This window comes from Dendronephthya gigantea, unplaced genomic scaffold (genome assembly GCF_004324835.1).
Source record: "Dendronephthya gigantea isolate DGI-Jeju-01 unplaced genomic scaffold, DenGig_1.0 000050F, whole genome shotgun sequence".
Taxonomy (NCBI): domain Eukaryota; kingdom Metazoa; phylum Cnidaria; class Anthozoa; order Malacalcyonacea; family Nephtheidae; genus Dendronephthya; species Dendronephthya gigantea.
The window spans coordinates 885,537-907,554 of NW_021163060.1; the positions used below are offsets into that span (position 1 = coordinate 885,537).

General features: G+C 36.6%; 2 protein-coding genes and 1 long non-coding RNA gene across 3 annotated transcripts; all 3 read left to right on the top strand.

The window, feature by feature from the left end:
* Positions 1-354: 354 nt before the first annotated feature.
* Positions 355-8,109, top strand: LOC114528571 (protein 4.1-like). The gene is made up of 18 exons (XM_028550235.1): positions 355-506; positions 1,709-1,816; positions 2,160-2,208; positions 2,302-2,389; positions 2,606-2,650; positions 3,467-3,519; positions 3,658-3,731; positions 3,896-3,942; positions 4,170-4,257; positions 4,456-4,544; positions 4,669-4,735; positions 5,844-5,944; positions 6,078-6,146; positions 6,268-6,368; positions 6,492-6,848; positions 7,027-7,099; positions 7,216-7,455; positions 7,853-8,109. The coding sequence occupies exons 1-17, from the start codon at positions 450-452 to the stop codon at positions 7,421-7,423; spliced, it is 1,674 nt and encodes a 557-aa protein (XP_028406036.1). The 5' UTR covers positions 355-449; the 3' UTR covers positions 7,424-7,455; positions 7,853-8,109.
* Positions 8,110-11,044: 2,935 nt separating this feature from the next.
* Positions 11,045-11,545, top strand: LOC114528407. Its single transcript, XR_003687491.1, has 3 exons — positions 11,045-11,135; positions 11,227-11,290; positions 11,438-11,545. It is a non-coding gene; the product is annotated as an uncharacterized LOC114528407 (long non-coding RNA).
* Positions 11,546-11,953: 408 nt separating this feature from the next.
* Positions 11,954-15,622, top strand: LOC114528489 (dnaJ homolog subfamily B member 14-like). The gene is made up of 10 exons (XM_028550138.1): positions 11,954-12,094; positions 12,820-13,003; positions 13,166-13,311; positions 13,404-13,532; positions 13,641-13,694; positions 13,837-13,919; positions 14,108-14,217; positions 14,344-14,398; positions 14,497-14,608; positions 14,893-15,622. Exons 1-10 carry the CDS (start codon positions 11,962-11,964, stop codon positions 15,003-15,005), a joined length of 1,119 nt encoding a protein of 372 aa, XP_028405939.1. The 5' UTR covers positions 11,954-11,961; the 3' UTR covers positions 15,006-15,622.
* Positions 15,623-22,018: the final 6,396 nt, after the last annotated feature.

Consider the following 22,018-nt stretch of genomic DNA (forward strand, 5'->3'; position numbering starts at 1 on the left):
AGAATTGTGATAAAATGAATAACGGAGTGTTCGGGTGGTTTCTCATTTCAACTCAGTCAAAATTAAAAAACACCGCAAAAGATCGGAGATTAAATGGGGATTTTCCTGAAGGTTTTTTATCCACTTTTATGGGGAAATTGAGACACTCAAGTTATTTGCAACACTTAGCATACAAATTTGTAACATTTATCATACAAATTTGCTACATTTTATTTACTAATGTCGCAAATTTGCTACATTTTATACAAATTTGTTACATTCCATATGAGAATTTGCTCATTTTATACAAATTCCTCGCCGTTTTGCGTGGAGCGTGGGGTCGTGTTTTGCCTTGGAAACGAGGCTGGGGAAAAAACAGATTTTAATCAGGATTTGCATAAAGCTACAGCAAATCTTCGAAGCAATTGTTTTGCGTAGTTTTTAGCCAATTTTACCGTGATTTTTGCGATATGAACGTGGCTGTTGTCCTTCTCGATGGCGGGCAGTTTCAAGTCGAAAATTTGAGGGTAAGTTTGCATTAAACGTCCACTAAAAAAGCCATTTATAACACACTTCGCCTATTAAGTGAGCGATCGTTTTGGCACTCACGTCTTGTGTGACAAATGGGCTGAGTTTGTCGCTCAGTTTAAGCGTTGCTAAGTTTTCAACTGTCAAATTGCCCGCCCGTGTTCTCTGCCTTCAGCACCGTAGTTCTGTGTGAATTTCAGCATTTGAAAGACCATTTTCAATTGCGTTTAACGACCTCTTTTATTTGGCTGGAAAAGGTCAACAAAGACTCTAGCTGTCGTGCATTTGACAACATATGTTGACGCGTTTGATCTCGTATATTCTATTGATTTAAACGCGTTTTAAATGGATCAAAGAAAAGATTCAAGCATTTATCCTCGTGAGTTTATCGAGCATAAAAGCATAAAGAATAAAACTACAAAAGCTTAACTTAAATCAATGATTTGTTTGCAGACGATATTTGAATATTTTGCTGCAGATCTGATGATACATATCTTGTAAATTTGCCAAGCTGTGTTTGCTAAATCTGCGTCCAAACGCTAGAAAGAATCCCTAAGATCGTATCGTAGCTTCTCTTTTTGTTTGCTACGGTTTGATGCTTTTGAAACTCCAGACACATATGTTCAAATTATTCATCGTCCCGTTTAAGTTCAAAACCTTTTTGGAATTCTTGAAAATTTTCAATGCAATCCTATCTGTCTCAAACAATCATTCCTGTAACTGTATGTTTTTCAACCCTGAATTTCAACTGTTTCGTGAAGAAAATATCTTATTTCAGACTTACAACATATTGCAGTAGTATTGCTGTTTATACAAACTATTAAATCTTTGATATTTTTAGCAAACGAATTTATGCATTATCAATTAGGCCACAGAAGTGCATTTTCACCACTGAATCTGATAAGAATTTTGCACGAAAATTGCATTTGGTTTTTTCCTGCCTGAAAGTTGTGAATATTTAATGGTGTCCTACCTGATAAATTTGCAGTTTTATTTACATTCATTACACTGCAGCCAATATTTCTCCTTCATTAATAAAGTATCTACTACCAATGTTATTGACAAATGAGAAAGTGATAGATTGTAAAGTAATGTATTTGGGAGAATTTATTATGAAAATGGCTGTGTTGTCTGCCTTTTAATGACTGCTGTAATGGCTAATAAGAATGCAATGAATTTCATGAAAATATCATTTCTATAGAAGGATACATTGGGCAAAGAGATCTTCAAAAATGCTTGCAACAAGATTGGTTTAACAGATGAAACAGATTACTTTGGACTTCGTTACTTGAACAAAAAAGATGCAGAGGTTAGCTTGAAATATGGATGATTTTCTGTGATATGTTATGATTATGTAGGATGCATAACTTGTATAAAGAATATTAAGCAATGATGCTCAATCTTTTCCTTTCACAACCAGCTATAAATAATGCTATTCTCCTTGCCAGTTTGTGATAGCATCACTATTATTGAGAAATTATTCGGCACTCTTTATCTGAATTTAACATCAACTGACAATTACTGGTAATTGCCATGAAACAAGACAATCAAAGACCCATTTACATATGCAATTTTTACTTTGATTTTCATTGAGATTTTATTCAAACATTATGGCCAGATAGATTTCTGGAATAAGTTTCAATTATTTCTAGTTTCAATGGTTGGACAATGAAAGATCAATTAAGTCACAACTTGGAAAAGGTTTGTATTGGCCTTGAATTTTGTAGAAGATGAAGCAATATGGTTCTCACTTCTCAGTTCTCAAGTCAAGATTGTTTGTTTTAATATTTTTAGAAGTAAATGACAATGTGACACATTTTTTACATTTTGCTGTGAAGTTCTTTCCTGTGAATCCAACAAATATAAAAAATGATTTAACAAGGTATGAAACAACTATATTGTGGTACATTTCCCTGTCTCTGAGAGCTGAAATGTAATCTTGAATGTATTGCTGTGTTTGTAATTCACTTATAGCCTATGCAGGCTCCTTAAAGTTGCATTGGGTCTTCAGATATGATGCTTCTTAAAGATATACTGATGTTTTGAGCAAAGCTGGGATGAAATATAAAATAAACTATTTTTGTTGTTTTTTTCAAAGATATCAGTTTGTGCTGCAGCTGAGGGAATCGCTACTAAATGGAAGGTAAGTTCTATTTTATTGTTCTGCACGGTTAAACAGATTGGGGAATGATAGTTTCTTTGATATTATTTAAAAAAATATTTTCATTTGATTTGACTAAGCCTTTATGGGTTTTAGCAAGATGAACTTGTTTTTAAATCAAAATTCACTGTATATGCACATTTAGGAGTAGAAAATAGTATTCCACCATTTTGATTTAATGTCACTACTATGAAATTACAAATTTATAGTATTACTTACAAATCAAAGAAACTCAACCTTGAAATAAGGTTCATAGTTGCACAAGATGTGTTTATTCAGCAGATGCCTTATGTCTTAGTTACAGTAGTAATTAGCACCCACCCAACACTCTCCCCAGACAAGGCTGAACTAACACACAACAGCAGTAGCCCAGCACCTTGCTTCATGCATATCTGGTAGATCATGCCAACTATAGCTATCAAAACTAAATCCTTCCACTGACTTCAAGATGTTTCCACCCTCATCCTGACCCCCCATCACGATCATGGTGTCTCTGACAACCGCGGCCACACACCCCCTCCTCTTATACTTCATGTCAGGAAGCATGTAACTCTCCTGGGTCTTGATGTTGTACATCATGGGTCTATAAAACGCTGCAGGGCCAGTAATAATGACAACAATCTGGAACTATATATTTCATGGCTGAGATTTGGGAGTTTGTAGAACAAATATTAAAATCGTGCAAAATGACTGCCAGTGTTAAGGCAGTTAACTGTTGGAATATTTAATAAGGTTAGGGTAATCAGTAATGTAATATTAGAAAGATACATATACAGATATCTTCTTTATTTTCGTCAGGTTGGAATGCTCTACACCCATATATGCGTTGCTTGGATCGTTCATTGCACAAGGTATTTCATGTTTCAAATAGACAGACAACATTGTGGGGATAACATGTCAACAAATTAGGCTCATCTGAAGCACGTCATTTCTACACCTATATATCCAGTGTAATATCAGATCAGTGAGTTTTCAAATTTCTCTTCCAGCTGAGTTCGGTGATTATGACTCTCCAGATATTTCCGAGAATTATTTAGAAGACTTTAAAGTTTGCCCTAATCAAGTAAGTTATCATTTTCACCGTGAAAAAATAGATCATTCACAGGTAGATGTCGCCCTAAGGTTGCCTGCCACTGTGCTACTTGAAATCCATAGACTCATTGAACAATCTCAGACCATCACACAACACCTTTGTTAATAATCCTTTATTTTTCTCTCTCTTTGTAGCCACCTGAGCTCATAGAGAAAGTCCGGGATTACCACAAAAGGCACAAGTAAGATTTCCAAAAAAAAATTGCAGTTGACACAATGCATATTCAGTATCGTATGAAAACTGTTTTCATCGCCATTGGATTAGGCCAGCTCATGTCTTTTGTGACAACATAAAAATATTTGTAAACTTTATTTTGGACATTTGTGAATTCATCGCTTCCCGACATTTCTTTCCGTATTCTTTACATTCAAAACTTGAGCGCAGCTTTACAATTTATTTTCTACACAGAAACATGACTCCTGAAGTGGCTGAACTGAATTTCCTCGACAATGTTCGGAAGTTACCATTCTATGGAATACACAGACATCTAGCTTTGGTAAGATATCAGCTTTGCTTGAACGCTGAATTCTTCAGATTCAAACATTCACAACTTAATACTTGATTAAGCTTACAAATTCATTCGGTTAGAATGATAAAAAAGCAACTAGTTCAGTTTACCTTTGCAGCTCGTGCCTCGTTTAATAGTATGTTTGTTTATGAAAACCAAGAACCTAAACTTGTGTTTCTTTTGCAGGATGTAAACTGTGAAAAAGTATTTATTGGTGTCTCTAATATTGGTGTAACTGTCTATCGTGGTAATAGTCTTATGTCAACTTTCGTTTGGTAAGTCATACGGTTACGATATATTCATCCTTTCCTATGCATTGTTTCTATAACAACAATGGGTCTCTCAATAAATCTCAGCAGGTCTGAGTTTAAATAACTATTCTTCTTATCCTCCTTGCAGGCCCCAAATACTTAGCATTGGTTTTAAAAGCAAGAAGTTTTATATAAAGATTAAACCAGCTGATGAGGTAACTTTATGAACATCAAAATCTCAACCCCCAGTGCTTGAATTTGCTTTCACTGAAGTTAAATACCTCTGGACACAGAGGAGAGATGGACAGCCGACAGAGAGTCGACTCTTCCGATTTAATGTTGCCTAATATCACGTCATCCTCACGTCATTTCCACGCGCCACGCAACCACCCGATTCCCTTCTGGTAAGCTCTTTCGGGCAAATTTCAATACAAAAGTATAAAAAAAACGCTGTTCGATAGGTGAAAAATTGATTTTTTTTTAACTGGACCGGATTATCTTCATTTTTGGACTAAAATTTTGGAGATGAACGGTGAGTTGTTTGTTTTGTTGGGTTTAAATGATCGTGCTGTTTTTAAAAGCAATATTAAAATCCTTGTTTTGTAAGTGAGTTCTGATTACCCTTGTCGGCTGCCATATTTTTACCCGAATTGTTAAATTGTGTTTGCCAAAGTGAATCGTTGTAAGAGCTGCTTTTTTACTGTTTGTCAACTAGCAGCAGAGCGTTTGCATATTTGTGGGATAACAATATAGGACGAATTTCAAAGAATACTTCTAAATTCGCGTTTGAATTGTAAAATATCGACAAAATACATAGCAAACATTTCAAAACAAAACAGAGTTTTAGGCGTGATATAACTTTAACTCGCAGAGGATATCAGTTTATTAATAATTAGTACCATTTGATGATACAAACATTCAATGAAAACATTGATAATTATGTATGTTTACTTCTCAAGCAGAGTTGCTGTTCGATTACACACTTTTTCAGTCATTTTTTAAACTTTTTTGATCAAATTTTCACCAAGCATATCATCCCTGGGCTTTCTAAAGAAAATATATTTTAGCTCTTACCTTACACTGCAAAAAACGTTTGGAACATTTCAGGCAAAGCGGTTAAACTTTTTTAAATTGCATTTTTACTGGCAAAAATTCCATTTTTTCTTATTAAAAATGTGCTCGGAGCTTACCAGAAGGGAATCGGGTGTAAACGCTTACTAGCGCGTGCGAGTAAAAAAGTGGGGACGCGTGGAGCCGCGAGTCGACTCTCTGTCCATCTCTCCTCTGTGCTCTGGACTAATTTTGTTTGCACGGCTACTTTAGGACGATGATTTTTGCAAGACGAGTGTCGGTTTCAAGCTCTCAGATCGCGTTGCGGCGAAACGGCTCTGGAGGATTTGTGTTGAACATCACACGTTCTTTAGGTATAGAAACAAACCGGGGGGGGGGTTTGACTAACTTTAGGGCAGTGTTGTGGAAATGTTCTTTTTCAAAAGCTCGAAATATCACCGCGTATTTATAAATTATCGATAAACATCGTATATATTCGTCCTCAAGGTTGGAAAATGTTGGTCTGGCCGAGAAGAAAGGTTGGCTGTCTCGTTTTGGATCACGATTTAGTTACAGGTATACGATCATTCTGTTCTGCATTTATAAATTTGATGCCTGCGACTGTCAGGCTGGGAGTAATTCGCAAAGCAACGACATTTTCCACTTCTTGTCAAAGCGAAACTAATTTTTACTTCAGGGGAAAGACGGAACATGAAATCCTGAAAGAAGACCCGAAACCAACCGAAGAACCCTTTATTAGAGTGTCCAGTAAAAGATTCTCTGAAAGAGTTTTGAAAGGTGAGAACTCTCTGTTTATCTTGGAGAATCTCTGGGGATTTCAGAGGATTTTGATTCTGATCGATAAAAAACGCAACCGAAGAGCATAATTTAAAATTCTTCAATACTCCTTCGTATTTCCAGGAAATCGTAAGCAACCGCAGGACACAAAGAACGAAGGCCAGGATTCGCCCAGGATTGTAACGAGGTCTGAGCAGGATATTCCCCAATCCGTGCCTGCGATAGAGGTTTCTTCGGAGGCAGCGGTCCCCTCGACGTCAAATGTCGACGTGGGGAGCACATCCGAGGCGACGGGCGGTAACGGAGGTGAAAAAGTTCCGGAAATAAAAGTCGTTCATCCTTCGCCAGAAATGAAGACGAAATCCAAACAGGAGGAAGACGATGATGAAGAGGTGGAAACACCAAGTGAAAGGACGGAAGAAAAAGTGGAAGAAACGGTGGAGGAAACGGTGGATAAAGAAGAGGAAAATAAACAAAATGGTAATGTATATTTGAGGCAACACTGATCTCAGACTTCGCGATTAGCTGGATTGTGACGACAGACTAAATCAAAGATGTATTACCCCACTTCCCATAAGCTTAGTTTATGCCCCATACCTACTTCACCCCCCCCCCTCCCTCCCCTTTTTACCTGCTAATAAATTCTCTTTCCCCGTAGAACCCGCCGCCACAGATGACAGTCCAGAGGAGATCATTGTCATCTCAAACCCGCTTGCTGGAGGCGAAGTCAAGTAAGTTTCCTCGAAATAGATCAGGGATTCTCTAGTTCTTAATTTAAGATGACGATGATGTTTTCAAACCATCCCTGAACCATATCCAGAGTTGACACGAAGTTTTGAAATTTTAGATCTTTCACCTCTGAATCCATCACTACCACTGTTGTTAGTACCACAGAATCCTCCGACATCCCAGCAGACGAGATCGTCAGCTCATCAACTGTGATAAGTAGCACACAAGTTACAACAGAAACGACGCAGCAGGTCGTCACAACTACAACGACGTCGGAGACTGTCGTCCAAACTACCGAAGATGATTATGATATTGGTTTGGTTTAGTTATATATACTAGGCCTCCTTTACTGTTGAAGGTGCGCACTTATAGTGTTTTCATCAATATCTTAGCCCGTTATACCAGCACAGAAAATTTTCACAATTGCAATATCAAGTGTCACCGTTTCAAAATACGTTTTAAGGCCGTGTTACATGAAGACACTTCAAAATATGCGTGGAAGAAGACACCTGTGGAGTTTAATAGAATCAGACATTCTGTGGTTACAGAATTTACATTTACAAATTACAAATATACCTACATAAAAATTGCATTGCAAGTTGCAAGAAAAAGTGCATCGACCTGATCATACTGGGTCGACCTATAATCATAACAATTCAAAAGATTATTTTTACTTAACCTGAGGCCTGAAGGAGAAACATAACACATTCTCTCAAATGAACGTTTTACAATCACAAGTTTCATTTTCTTCATAGGTCACTGTCGAAACACATCCAGAAATGCATGGCATCGTATAGGCACGGTGTTAGTTTTTTCATCTACGTGGTTTAAAGTAGCTATACCCGTGTTTATGCTAACTTTCTCCTATTTTACCATATTTTACTCAGTGATTTTAATCAAATTGTAACTCAAATATCTTTTATATAAATGCATATATAATCATATATATTGTAACAGTTTGAACCTTGTGTAAAAAGAAAGTTTTAAATAGTTACACCAATACTACTGTACTTCAGGGTGACGTGTGTGAATGTGTTTGGAAGTTTAGAACTCGTCTGAAAATGCTGAGAGGAATGCGTAGAGAAACTATAAATGATTATTAATATAGTTTACCGAACAATGGACAATTTTGGAGCGATGAAAAAAAACACTATTCGGTGGAAACGCTGTTCAACCCTCGTACAACTGACTCCTGTGCTGTCGAACTCCTGTATTATGAAATTCCAGTTTCTCACAGGAACGGATGATTGACTCCGTCAAAACACGCCACCTGTAGGAATGTGCCAACAACTCTGTTTTATACAAATTTAAACTACTGAACAAAAGGAAATGTTGCAGAATTTTGTACGAACAATGTTAATCCTATAAAGCTGTGCTGATTGTTCTTAATATTTTTTGGTCTTAGGAATATTCTGTTCTGGTAGCCTGCTTAATTCATCTTTGTTGTTTTTGCTTTTACCGGTAAGTAAACAAGTCGATAATTACTAAATATTGGATTATAGTTGTGAATCGGCGCTTTCTTAATTGTCGTAAAATGAATCACAAATATAATTTTAACTCGGTCCTAAGACTATCGATACACTCGCACACATCACCACCATTATAGAGTCATCCTATTTTTCAATTATGACTCTAAATCTGATTGTCAATCCTAATCCAATCGCTTGAGCCAAGTTTGATCAAGCCTAATTTGAACTAATCCTAATCTTGGAAACGACCTTTGAAGTGTGTTTGTGAATTCATCTCGTATGGTCGATCTGCTTTGCTGAAACTTCAGTCATAATCCTTGATAGTTTGACCAATATTCCGAGTTAGTTTCATGAAGCTACATCTGGTTTCAAAACCAGTTTTATAGATGCTCACGTTGATGAGAAATGGTGGAATTGTTTATCTTTTTGTGGCCCTTATTCTACTTCGTCACGTAGTTGGTGAGTACCAACGTTAGATGATATCTCCAGCAATCATTGGAAAAAAAGTGTTGATCAAGACGTGCATATGATATACATTTTTTCGGTGAACGATTTAAATCATTGAATGTTTCTGTGTCGCAGGAAAGCCAGTTTCACAGTCCAGTAATCGGAGATCTATAATACCACCCATCATCTCAGGACCCCTGCCTGAATGCGCGGTAGGTAAAGCTCTGGTGGTTTTTCTACTTATTGACGGAGAAATTCATTTCGACGCTATGTACCTGTTCTAACAATATGTTAAAACATAATTTTTCAGCCGATTCCATGGAGCGCTGTAGATCCATGTCACAAACACGAGTGTAAGAAAAGCATTCACTTCGTCGTGTCTGTCTGCAAAACATTGGGAATAACTTGTGGAGAAGTATGCTAAAGATTATATGCCAAGAAATATATGCAAAGTTTTCATCTATTTCTTGTGTATAAACACGAGTTTTGCGTTAAGTGAAACTGTGAAAGTATAGTTTAAACACTCTTATATAGATGTCATTGACGGCATGTTTATTTAGGGAGAATATTTGAAGGTATCGCCATTCGCCGCATCAGAAAGCGACTGTTGCAAGTGTACAAAATGTAAGTACGTTTGAGAATAAGAACAGTCAAATTATGCATCAGTGTTTCCACAGTTCAGACAATGGTCAATGTTGAATGTTGAACAGCTGAACTCGTAAGAATCTGATTTTAGAACACTCCGTGTTTCTGCATGTATCGATTTTCCATGTAGCTAAAATCCTTGAATTACATCTCACCCAATTCCTCTAATAAGTCAATAATTTTTTCTATTTTTTTTCTATATCGAATTCTCTGGTAGTTGAGCGATAAACGACTAAACGTCGACAGGTAGGTAATGAAAAAAGTTTACCAGAAACCGGCGTCGTTAACCTGCACACATATGCGCCGATATTCATAGTAAGGGTGAAAATTAACGAGGCAATGCTTTCGGTAATTGTGTTTGTTTTCTGACCTGCTTTTCGGCCCTTGGAAGCAACCTTTTCAATCTCGCCACCAGCTCTTCCTAATGGATTAACATCGCCGCCTTCGCCGAGTTTATCTTAAATATCATCAGTCCCTGTATATTAAGTCTAATTCATGTAGCGTGCATAGCTATATTACAACGAATATGATTGAAAGAAATGCAACGATTCGTTTAGTTTTCTTGTTCTTGTTCATTGTGAGTCTACAAGGTATGTCGAGGAATGGTCTGGACTACAGTTTACTGCAGAATTGCAAATCAATTGGTCAAATAATTCTGGGCTAAACTATGTATAATTATAATGCATTAGTTCCCGTTCAGTATCAGAGAGCAATATCAGTTTTATCAGTTGCGTTTCTTCACATCACGATCTAAAGAATTTGTAATTGACGGTAGTTTAAACCAGAATTTTACTTCTTAAATTTGTCAAATGAATTTCAAGGAGAGCTATATTTGTAAAAAAGATGAAATTGTATTCAAATGGAAGATTGCGAAGTTCGATACGTTAATATTCGCAAAGGAATCTAGAAACTCCATCAAGAGTCTCGAGACTTACTTCAGTTGGAAATGGCGTAGAAATGTGTTGCTATCATGTATTCTGGTTTTCACAGAGGTCGAAGATATATAGAATTGATATAAATTCTTTACTCTGAAACAGACAGACCCAAAGACTACTGGGTCAAAAGTGAGTAACAAGAGCCTGTATCTAATTCAACTACGGTTTCGTCTCTTAATTTACAGGACATCCCATCGGCGAGAGGTTTCTCCAACTGAATCACGAAAGGACGAGAAGAGGACGAGTTCCAGCAATCTTCTCTGGACCTCTCCCAATCTGCATGGTAATGCAGGCTCGTACAGTGTTTTCATTTAGATCAGTCAAACGGCTGAGTGAGTTGGCCAGGATTGAGGTTTAAGATTAGGATACAAGTTACTTTATCAATTCATTTTACTTCGTTACTGACAATAAGTCAATAACCATGTTTTTCGTTTCAGCCAATCCCCTGGCAGGTGGTTGATCCATGTCACGAGCACAAATGTGAAAAAGGCCAACACTTCTTGGTCTCCGTCTGTGACACAAAAGGAATAACTTGTGAAGAGGTTGTAAAGCTATTGGGTGCCTAGGTTCTCTTTGTCCCATCTCATTATATTCGGCTGTGAAAATACTCAAAATGTGTTCTTTCTATTTGAGGGTGAATATTTGAAAGTTCCATCAAATCCTAAAGTTGCCAGCGATTGCTGCGAATGCAAACCTTGTAAGTTTACTGCATGTAGCTAGCCTTGTAACTCAGGATGGGATTCCTGAAGCGATGAAGAGAAAGCGCTGGAGAACAGTGTTTTCTAGTTTGGTTCTAGAGAGAAATTAGGCACTACAAAAGTCGTCATGTTTTTATTTTTTTTAGTTGAAAGTTGAGCGCAGTATTTGTATAAGATGAGAGCATCAAGTTGAATGACCCGTTGAAAGAAGTCAAACGTTGGACCTCAAACTACCTAAAACTGGACTTGAAATCACGCGAGTTGCGTGGGGTTAATTTTGGCAGGGGGTGGGGTGATTCGCGAGGGACGTGGACTCTCTCTCTCTCTCTCTCGTTGACCCTGTAAATGTGCGCATGTCTAAACAACGAGAAAAGAATCGACCATCAATCTACAAATAATGCCTAATGTGTTCATTTCGCTCGCCCCCGCACCCACCCACCCACAACTAAAATAGGGCCGGGCGTGCGCCAGCGAAGGTAACGTTCCAGTTCTTGTCAGTTCAATGGCGAGGGGGGTGTGACCAGTGAACTCTATACAACTCTATGTTTGTTAACAGTTCAATGGGCCGGGTGCGATTGGAGTGGGTTCTAGTTATTTAAAATTCAAAATAGAAAATTAAAAATGATAATTTATGCATGGGAAATGCGAGTATGCGACGACAGTCACAAATATGGAGGGCAATAAAGACGAAGCTAAAAAATGTCTTGAATTTGCTCGTCGATATCTCGCCAAAGGCGAGAAGGAAAAGGCTAAAAAGTTTTTAAACAAGTCCCAAAGGCTTTTTCCTTTAAAAGAAGCCGAAAGTAAGTGCTGTATATGATTAGATCTCGTGTTTTCTGAGGGTGTTTTATGCCGGTGTACTTTGTTTCAAAGCTATTCTTCGTTTTTTAATGTGGAAATTTAAATTTATAGTGTTTATTTGTATGTTTTTAATTCGAGGTAGATTTAAGGTCGAGATTTTAGTCATACTAAAGCCATTTCATGATGGCTATCTCACTTGAAAACGATCGATTCAAATGAGCACTATTTGGTGTTCAGTTCATCGATTATTTTTGTTGTGTGGGTTTTAAATCATTTGATACATTGTACTTGATATTTGATATTTGATATTTGATATTGAAATAAATAATGAAAATATTACAATTATTGAAGAGGATGAGGTGTGAGGGACAGGCATGCCTCTCCTTTTTACAGAACCCCCCAGGACAATCCAGTTTGGGATTAATTGTGATTAGGTTCTGTATAGAGCTGCCTTGTTTTAAGTTACTTAAATCTTCTCACACAGATCTCTAACATTAACCCTATTGACCTGATATTCTATAGTTGTATTCTATAAATGAAATGTTTAAGATTTTTCAACAGAGCAAAAGCAGAAACATTTGATTTTTAAGACATAACTGGTAACATTTTGGAAAATGCAATTTTCCTGTCCCCGAATCAAACATGCTATCTCAGAGCAGTTGTCCATCTTTCCATCTTGGTTATCAAGCATATTGATAAAGCATCTGTATTTTTGTGAAATTTCCAGGTTTCGCTCAAGAACTGAACAAGAAGGACTCGAAAGAGAACGGCGATGAAAACATTCACAATGGTTCAGCTCACAAAACTGATAAGAATAACGAAAAAAATAAAAATAACTTTGAGGAATGTGACACTGAAGAAAAGACGAAAGAATGTGATTATACTCCGGATCAACTCGCGGAGGTCAAAAGGTACATTGTACAAAGTTTCTCAGAAGAAACACAAGCAATAAACATCACAGTTTACAGTGAATTTAAGCTCTTCGGTCCTCAGACGAAGCTTTGTAATGGTGTGACAGGTTACATGCAACAAAAAGCAGTTTGATGTGATTTTGACTATCGTAATTTTTTTAGAATAAATAAACTAAAAGACTATTATGAAATTCTTGGCGTTGAAAAAGATGCCAAAGATGCAGACCTAAGAAAGGCATATAAGAAATTAGCATTACAATTTCATCCGGATAAAAACAGAGCTCCTGGAAGTACTGAAGCTTTTAAAGGTATTTTTATGTCCAAATTTAAGGCGGAATTGTAAATGCTGTGTTTTTTGCAAATACCTATCCATATCATTAAACATTTTATGCTTTTGCAGCAATTGGTAATTCATTTGCAATTTTAAGTAATCCTGAAAAAAGAAAGAAGTATGACTTGTATGGACCAGATTCACCAGCATTGAATCACAATCATAGCCATAACCACTTTAACCATAATGATTTCGAAGGTAAACAACTCTGAATTCTAACTGAAGTGGACATTCTAAGAAATATACCAATGATGAATCTTCGATTTATTTCGAATGAACAATTTATTGATGTGTTTCGTATTTCAGCTGATATCACGCCAGAAGACTTGTTCAATATGTTCTTTGGTGGAATGGCTGGAAGTGAGTGTTTGTCTATAATGTATATAAAAATTATTTTTGCCAATAAAATGTTTGTGTGCAGCAGTGATATGCAATATGCATGTAGCACTTCACCCAGGAACAGTTAAATGTAAACTATGTATAATTAAACTTTTCCTTTCAGATCAAGTATTTGTTCACAGACGTCATCCCAGGAGACGACAGCGTCGTCGCCATTCGGAGGAAGAAGAATATGAAACACACGAGGTATGTTTATTTCTTTTCTCCGTTGATTTGAAAAACCCTAGATCCTGTCTAGTCGCCTCGTCTTGGTACCTTATGTTCAGTGCTCTGATTGGCTCAATGGATCACCTATTTTCCCATCTATATATAATCCAGTAAACAAAAAATCATATGAAATAATCACAGGATGCTAATTATGTTAAATTGTTTAGGGTGGCCTTGGGAGGGTCATGCATTTGATTCCTATTTTAATATTTCTTGGAATATCCGTACTGACGTCACTGATGGTCCAAGATCCACCATACAGTTTTAACATTTCAGGGTAAGAAGGTTTTTCTCTGTTCTGGTATTTTTGTCTATGGTACTTAATTACTACTTAGTTTTAACCATTGGGGCTGCAAAGTGCATTTATTAAATAAACTAAAATGTGAATTTTCTTTGCAATCAGGCCTTATCGCCTCCACAGAATCACACCAAAATATAAAGTCTCCTATTATGTACAGGTATTGACTTTTTTTGGCTGTTTGAAATTTTTTGGGACACAATTTCATTGACCTATTCAGAATACTATTTTGATGTTCTCTCTGTGTGGTTCTTGTAGAGTGATTTTAATGAAAATTATAGCGGGAAAACATTAACAAGATTAGAGAATCAAATTGAAAGGGAATATTTGGGAAGATTAAGGTCAACCTGCTTCAGAGAGCAGCAGATACGTGAGTACAGAGTATCTTTTTGTTGTCCTGGTTTTGAGATTTTGATCATGGAGGGGGGGAGGGGGAACTCACAGGTGGGTAGGTGGATTTTTGAAATTGGGGGGGTGGATTTTTGAAATTTGGGGGGGGGGTGATTTTTGAAATTTTGGGGGAATGGATTTTTGAAATTTTGGGGGGGGTAGTCTTAATTCAAGGGGGTGCTTCCTTTTCCATTTTGAGTTCTCTGGATTGACCTTGTAGATTTTTGAACGGAGATTTGATTCATCCCACTGTCTATATTTCAGGGGAGGACATGTATGCGAGGGCGAGGTTTTGGAATGACCAGAGTCTGCTGCGTCGAGCCAACAATATGAAGACTGAATCTTGCGATGAACTCGAGCGCATGCGCAATAGGTGAAAATAAATAAACAGGACACGAATATTTAAATTATTCCCAGCGAGAAATATTCGCGTATATATTACCTCGGTCCGTATACGCACTGTCACCCCCCGGCTTTACCCTTCCTCCCCCCCTGGAAGGCAATCACCACCGCGCGATCTCAACTGCAAATCTCCATGGTGACCCGGTGAATGACGCAAGCAAGATATGGCCACTGATCTGTATATATGATGGATACGACCTGAAATCAAATGTGTAATGGCCGATTGCATAATGGACTAGGTTTTCAAGTAGGAATGACTCGATAAAAAATTATTAGTTGGGAAATATTGTGAAATAAGGAAATACTGTCTTGTGCGCGCGAAAATTGATACCAATTCTCCGGAATCTGTGATACGTGAATATACAGAATTTTCAAGACTATATTTTTGCTGTATTTTACAATATTTTGCAGTCAAATTTCGCAAGTGTTCTGAAGTTAGGATGCTTTTGTGAGCTGAGCCTATTCTCGTCTAACTTTGTCTAAAATGCAATCGTTCTATTGAGGTTATTTTATAGATAAATTTGTATTCTCTGAGAGTTTAACTATTAAAAGTGGCTTTCATTTAAGAAGATAAGACAGAGTAATTTGTCAGTGAAAATGCGATAATTTTTATGGGAATTGCTTCTTTTCCATTCGGTTGGCATTGACAATTGTACAATCGTGAACTAGGAGTTGAAAAGAATTTACGATTTTGGGAAAAAGCAGAGTCTCTCAGTATTAGAAACACATGCAATGAATGTAGTAATTCGGCTACAGGATATTAACTCCCCAAAAACGCTAGCCTGGAACTCAAATAAGCCATATGTATGTCACATATCATCTGGCGGTCTCTCAAAGCATTTTAGATCAGTCAATTTCACCGAGAAAAAATCTACTGAAATGAATATAACATTGTAAGTTTCAATGGCACATTGTGAATGTATGATTAAACCACGTACCCAGGATCTTTTTACCTCCGTTTCACTGCCCATTACCCTGGGTACTAGGTTGAGTGTGAATAAGATTCTTTCATTTCGTAGTGTTTCAGTTTCCTCTTATAAAAGCCTGTTTTCACATTACGGATAATGAATCACTTGTCAGATAATCATTCAGCCTGTTTCAGACGTCGAACTTTTCATGTGCCGAATCGAATGCAAATTAACAAAGACTTTAGCTCATTAACATTAGGTTCGGCATATGAAAGGTTCAACGTTTGAAACGGGCCTTAATATTCATTTTTGGTGCAATTTATTTATTTTTGTATATGAAAATGTTATTGCTCTGCTAAGCCAGACGCCACTTTATTCGAAAATTGAATTTGTCTCTTGTTCGAGTACATGTTTGCGCAGTCAAAAATGTTTTTAAGGATTTTATTGCCGCTCTGTACACTAATAAATAAACAGTCAAAATTTGCACCTGTGCATTAATTTAGCCCTGCAAATATTCAAGCATATTTTCCCCGACCATTTTTTCTAGACTTGTTTTATTCGCTTCTGCATGTGTTTGATGAGAAAGTTGCATATGGAAAGTTGCTCTTACCTGCTTTGAGGCAGGAAAACTTTCTTACCTAAGCCATGTCGTAATTCATCGGCGATGGTGATGGTGATGATCAATGAAGTATATAATTTTCTTCGATAGACAAAGGATTTTATGCATTGACAATACCATCACCGATGAATTATGACGTTTGTCCGAAAACCAGGCTTTATGTATGTTCCGCCAAGAAAAATTGTTTGTCGTATAGCCGCGGATGTTTGGACACGATTTGAAAGCAAATTGTTCGTAATATGTGGAAGTCCTGCATGCATGGTAGTGTTTTTAAATTATATGTTTTGGTGTTTAGTTTTCCTCATCAGGGTTTTTGTGAAACACTCGCCTTCCTCATAAAAACCTTCAACGTTAAGTCCCGTTAATATAACTGACGAAGGAATTACAATTATACCCATAAAGCATAACTAAGTGCAACTATATATATCACTATTTTAAAACGAATTTTTTTATAATGGAGAACCCAGGCTGGGGCCGGTTCTACGAAGGCTGGATAGCGCTATCCATCGGATAGTCATTTTTTCCACTGTTCTAAACTCTTAAAAAGCAATAAAATTTCAGCTTCGGAACAAACAATTGTTAAAGAGGATCCTCAATTTAAGAATACTAAGGTTTAATCTAAGTTTTAGCTTGTTTTAGCGTTGTCATCAATATTTACTGACCAAGTACATGTAAACTTTGTTTCACTTTAATTTAAACTTGGTTTCAGTGTAAATATCAACTTAAAGTAATCGATCAAACTATTGCAGTATTGGAAGGGCTTTATTAAAAAAAAATGTGTTAAATTCTTATATCGGTCCATACATGAGCAACGCTTTTAATAAAAATCCGTGGAGAACTTGTTTTGTTGTATATCTTTTATGTACTAAAGATATGCTTTCAGTTTAAATTCACCTGCAAGTTTCTATTCAAATATACCACGTCTGACGTCTCGTCTTATTTTATGCATGCACTTCGCACTCTGTTTCTGGTCAACAATATCCCAGGTGTGTTGACCGTTACGTCGTCTGCAGGCATTCATATGTGACATAAACACCTCGAGTGCATAAACGCAGACATTTTAGTCGCTTTTTATGGGATATATCCATGACAATATATAAGAAAGATTTTATTTGTGAACACGCGCGACAAGAACGCAGATCGATGCGAGAAATTCAAATTTTTGACCAAAGTTCTTGTTTGGAGTGAAAATGTTGTTGGGTTTTGTGTTGATCGTTTTTATTGGAGTTTGGTTTGAACCAGCACAAGGACCATATATTGGTAAAGGTGAGTAGATTAAATTTTGTCTTTTATCTTCAGTTGGTGTGAATATATCGTCAAGTTACCTAATATATAATCGCTGCAGTTATATGCATGAAATTTAAAACTGAATGCAAAGTAAAAGTTTAAAATCTTTACTTCTATGCATATAGGTTTCAACCTGCAAAATATATTTTGTGTTGAGAACCCATAATTACAATCATTTAATACATACATATTACTGCATGACATTATAACGCCGGCTTTAAATCTTTATATATCACTATAATTGTGTAATCGTATTGCGTATTTCTCACGCCGGGAAACTACCATTGCATAATATTTGAATGCTATAGAGGTAAACTTTTTCAGTTGTGATGAAGGTCTGTTGTCGTCTAACCCACCAAAGAACGATGAAATCAACCATTTTTTGTTAAATTTTTATTAAACCAGTAAAATGAAGGCCATTCTTGCGATTAGTTTCTATACGGTCCACTTTATCGCCTTCTTTTAAACTTACATTGCTTACATTACGTATTAAAAAAGAATATAAACGAATCCTTTACACAATCATTAAACCAAACATTTGGCCATTTTCATTTTGTGTTGCAAAGCATCTTGGAATGGAATATTATTTTTTCAGGGCCAAATTTTGACGAATAACAATTTTCAAAAGCATTTTGAGTTTTTTTCTTCTTGTCCGAAAAAGCGCCATTTTTTATCCTCAGGTATCCTGGTGCTGGCTACGATTAAGTGAAATAGATTTAGAATTTGTTTCCTGGGTTACCTGTTAAGTGTCATAATTCTAGCGCAGACCGCAGACGATGTTTTCGTTGACGAAATGTTCATGCGTGTCATACGTGATGTTTGCACGTATGTATAAGTTTTACGGATCTTTTTCTTTTCAAGGTATCGCCATGGATGACATATCAGTCAACATAACTATCGACAAATATGGGAGATTAATCACAAACACTGGTAGAAACTACAGTGTTGATAACCACTGGAAGATATCTCAACATTTCACTTTACCAGGTGACACGAGAAATGTAACAATAAAAGCCAACAACCCATTCTATGTTGGTGGAATTCTCGCCTCCTTCAACAATAACGTGGTCACGGATGATTCATGGGAATGTGCTGATATGAAAGACTGCGGGCTCTCTTGTGATAATGGGAGTTCTCAACCTGCATGGAAACCAGCCGTTACATATGGGAGAAATGATAATGCGACAACGATATGGTATAAGGTTATGGGTGATAAAATAAATGACATTAAATCACATGCACAATGGATTTGGGTTGAGGACAGCCAGGCAACAGACGTGTGGTGCAGAAAGACGTTTGGTAAGTTGGGTATGAATTTTGAATACGTCATAATCGAAGAAATATTTTCACCTCTTGTCATTGGAAAAAATCAAAAATTATTTACTCTTATTGTCGAGCAATGATAGTTAGTCGTTTAAGACTAAAGACAACTGATGTGTAAATAACTAGGCGATAACTGAATTCCTATAATCAAAGGTTTGACATCGAGAAATATTTCAAGTTAAGCCACCGAACACAGTTAAGTAGAACAGTCAAGTATCTCAAACATCTTTAATATTTCCTGCAGCACCTCCTTCGTCCAGTGAACTGACCACACAAACTTCAACCCAGGACACAGGTACTGGATGAATATGGTTCACGACTACGAACATTGTTCACATGTATTTTACCACCATGCATTGCGGTGGGGTTTTTTTAAAAAGAGTGTATTCACAAGTTACAACCTTTAAAGAAAAGACAATTAAAACAAGGGTGATCTCAAGTCTGTTAAGATCACCCGCGAAAAATTGCCACATTGCATTCTGGTTATATGTAAAAATGCTGCTATTTTTTCGCAGTGAAAGAACAACTTTTTATTGTTATTTTTTAGCTCAAACTACATATAAAACTAACAAACTCCACGATTTCTCTTGCAGCACCTCCTTCGTTGAGTCAGCCTCGAACACAAACATCTGCAAACGTTAAAGGTAGAAATATGTGGATTACAAATTATTCTTTATCATTTTATCTCACAGGATATATAAACCGTTCATAAACTATAATAATAAAACCAGCTGTATATATTAGGATCTCTCATTTATCCGTTAAGGTGTCCCTATATATCCATTGTCCATTTTTGGCGCAGAAATTCAATTTTTAATTATCTAGTTTTTCTTGCAGCACCTCGCTCGTCGAGTCAACTTCCTACACAAACATCTCAACACGATACAGGTAGGAATATGTGCATGTATATTTCATACATCAAATAAGAACTAAACATCTTTAATCACCCCTCGTAGTAACTTCATCTTTGAATCATCTCTCAATGATAACAACTTCAAATGGTAAAGGTAAGAACATGACTTGTGTAAATATATTCTTTATATCTCGTGATTGTATAGTTCAATCCTTTCATCAACAATAAATCAACTATAAGATCTCTTATAAGAACTAAACATCTTTAATTTTCCTCGTAGCAACTTCTTCTTTGAGTCATCTTCCAACGAGCACAACTTCACATGGTAAAGGTAAGAACAGGTTTAAATATATTCTTTATATCTCGTGGTTGTATAGTTTAATCCTTTCATCAACAATAAATCAACTATAAGATCTCTTATAAGAACTAAACATCTCTAATTTTCCCCGTAGCAACTTCTTCTTCTCCTACGGAAACATCATCATCAGAACACGACAAAGCCAAAGGTGAGAAACGAACTTTTGGCCATTTTCATTTTGTGTTGCAAAGCATCTTGGAATGGAATATTATTTTTTCAGGAACACGTTTTGGCGAACAATAATTTTCAAAAGCATTTTTAGTTTTCTTCTTGTCCGAAAAAGCGCCATTTTTTATCCTCAGGTATCCTGGTGTCAGCTACGATTAAGTGAAATAGATTTAGAATTTGTTTCCTGGGTTACCTGTAAAGTGTCATAATTCTAGCGCAGACCGCAGGCGATGTTTTCGTTGACGAAATGTTCATGGGTGTCATACGTGATGTTTGCACGTACGTTTTACGGATCTTTTTCTTTTCAAGGTATCGCCATGGATGACATATCAGTCAACATAACTATTGACGGCTATGGGATATTAATCACCGACACTGGTAAAAGCTGCAGTGTTAATAACGACTGGCGGAGATCTCAACATTTCACTTTACCAGGTGACACGAGAAGTGTGACAATAAAAGCCAATAACCCGCATGTCGTTGGTGGAATTCTCGCTTCCTTCAACAATAACGTGGTCACGGATGATTCATGGGAATGTGCTGATATGAAAAATTGCGGGCTCTCTTGTGATAATGGGAGTTCTCAACCTGCATGGAAACCAGCCGATACATATGGGAAAAATGATTATGTGAAGGTTAACGACATTGAATCAAATGCACAATGGATTTGGGTTGAGAACAGATGGGCAAAAGAAGTGTGGTGCAGAAAGACGTTCGGTAAGTTGGGTATGAATTTGAAAACGTCATAATCGAAAAAATATTTTCACCTCTTGTCATTGGAAAATATCAAAAAATTATTTACTCTTATTGTCGAGGAATAATAGTTAGTCGTTTAAGACTAAAGACAACTGGGGCTGGTTGTATAAGACTTTTTAACTACACGTTGCATAGTTAAATCCTAGTTAACTCAGAAATACACAACTCTGATTGGCCAATTCTATCCTTAACTACAGTTAAAAGTTAACCAGTCTTTTATACAACTGGTCCAGGATGTGTAAACTAACTAGGCGATAACTGAATTCTTATATAACCATGGTATGAATTGTGTTCAGACGTCAAAAGTTTGACATCGAGAAATAGCAATTCTCAAAATATCCCAAGTCGTAGAACAATCAAGTATCTCAAACATCTTTAATATTTCCTGCAGCATCTCCTTCGTCCAGTGAACTGACCACACAAACCTCAACCCAGGACACAGGTACTGCAGGATGAATATGATTCACGACTACGAACATTGTTCACGTGTATTTTACCACCATGCATTGCGGTGGATTTTTTTTAAAAAGAGTGTATTCACAAGTCACAATCTTTAAAGAAAGACAATTAAAACAAGGGTGATCTCAAGTCTGTTCACCAGCAATAAATTGCCGCATTGCATTTTAGTAAAATGTAAATGCTGCTATTTTTTCGTAGTGAAAGATTACATAAAGTCTAACCTTTTGATTCTTTCTCATTTTATTATGCAGGATAAA

Bases quoted from the DNA above. Each gene is read 5' to 3' on its own strand.
- LOC114528489 (XM_028550138.1), top strand. From the start codon at position 11,962: ATGGAGGGCAATAAAGACGAAGCTAAAAAATGTCTTGAATTTGCTCGT. The intron at 13,004-13,165 runs GTACATTGTACA...TAATTTTTTTAG, and splicing joins CAACTCGCGGAGGTCAAAAG to AATAAATAAACTAAAAGACT. The intron at 14,218-14,343 runs GTAAGAAGGTTT...CTTTGCAATCAG, and splicing joins TACAGTTTTAACATTTCAGG to GCCTTATCGCCTCCACAGAA.
- LOC114528571 (XM_028550235.1), top strand. From the start codon at position 450: ATGAACGTGGCTGTTGTCCTTCTCGATGGCGGGCAGTTTCAAGTCGAA. The intron at 507-1,708 runs GTAAGTTTGCAT...TCATTTCTATAG, and splicing joins TTCAAGTCGAAAATTTGAGG to AAGGATACATTGGGCAAAGA. The intron at 6,369-6,491 runs GTGAGAACTCTC...TCGTATTTCCAG, and splicing joins CTCTGAAAGAGTTTTGAAAG to GAAATCGTAAGCAACCGCAG.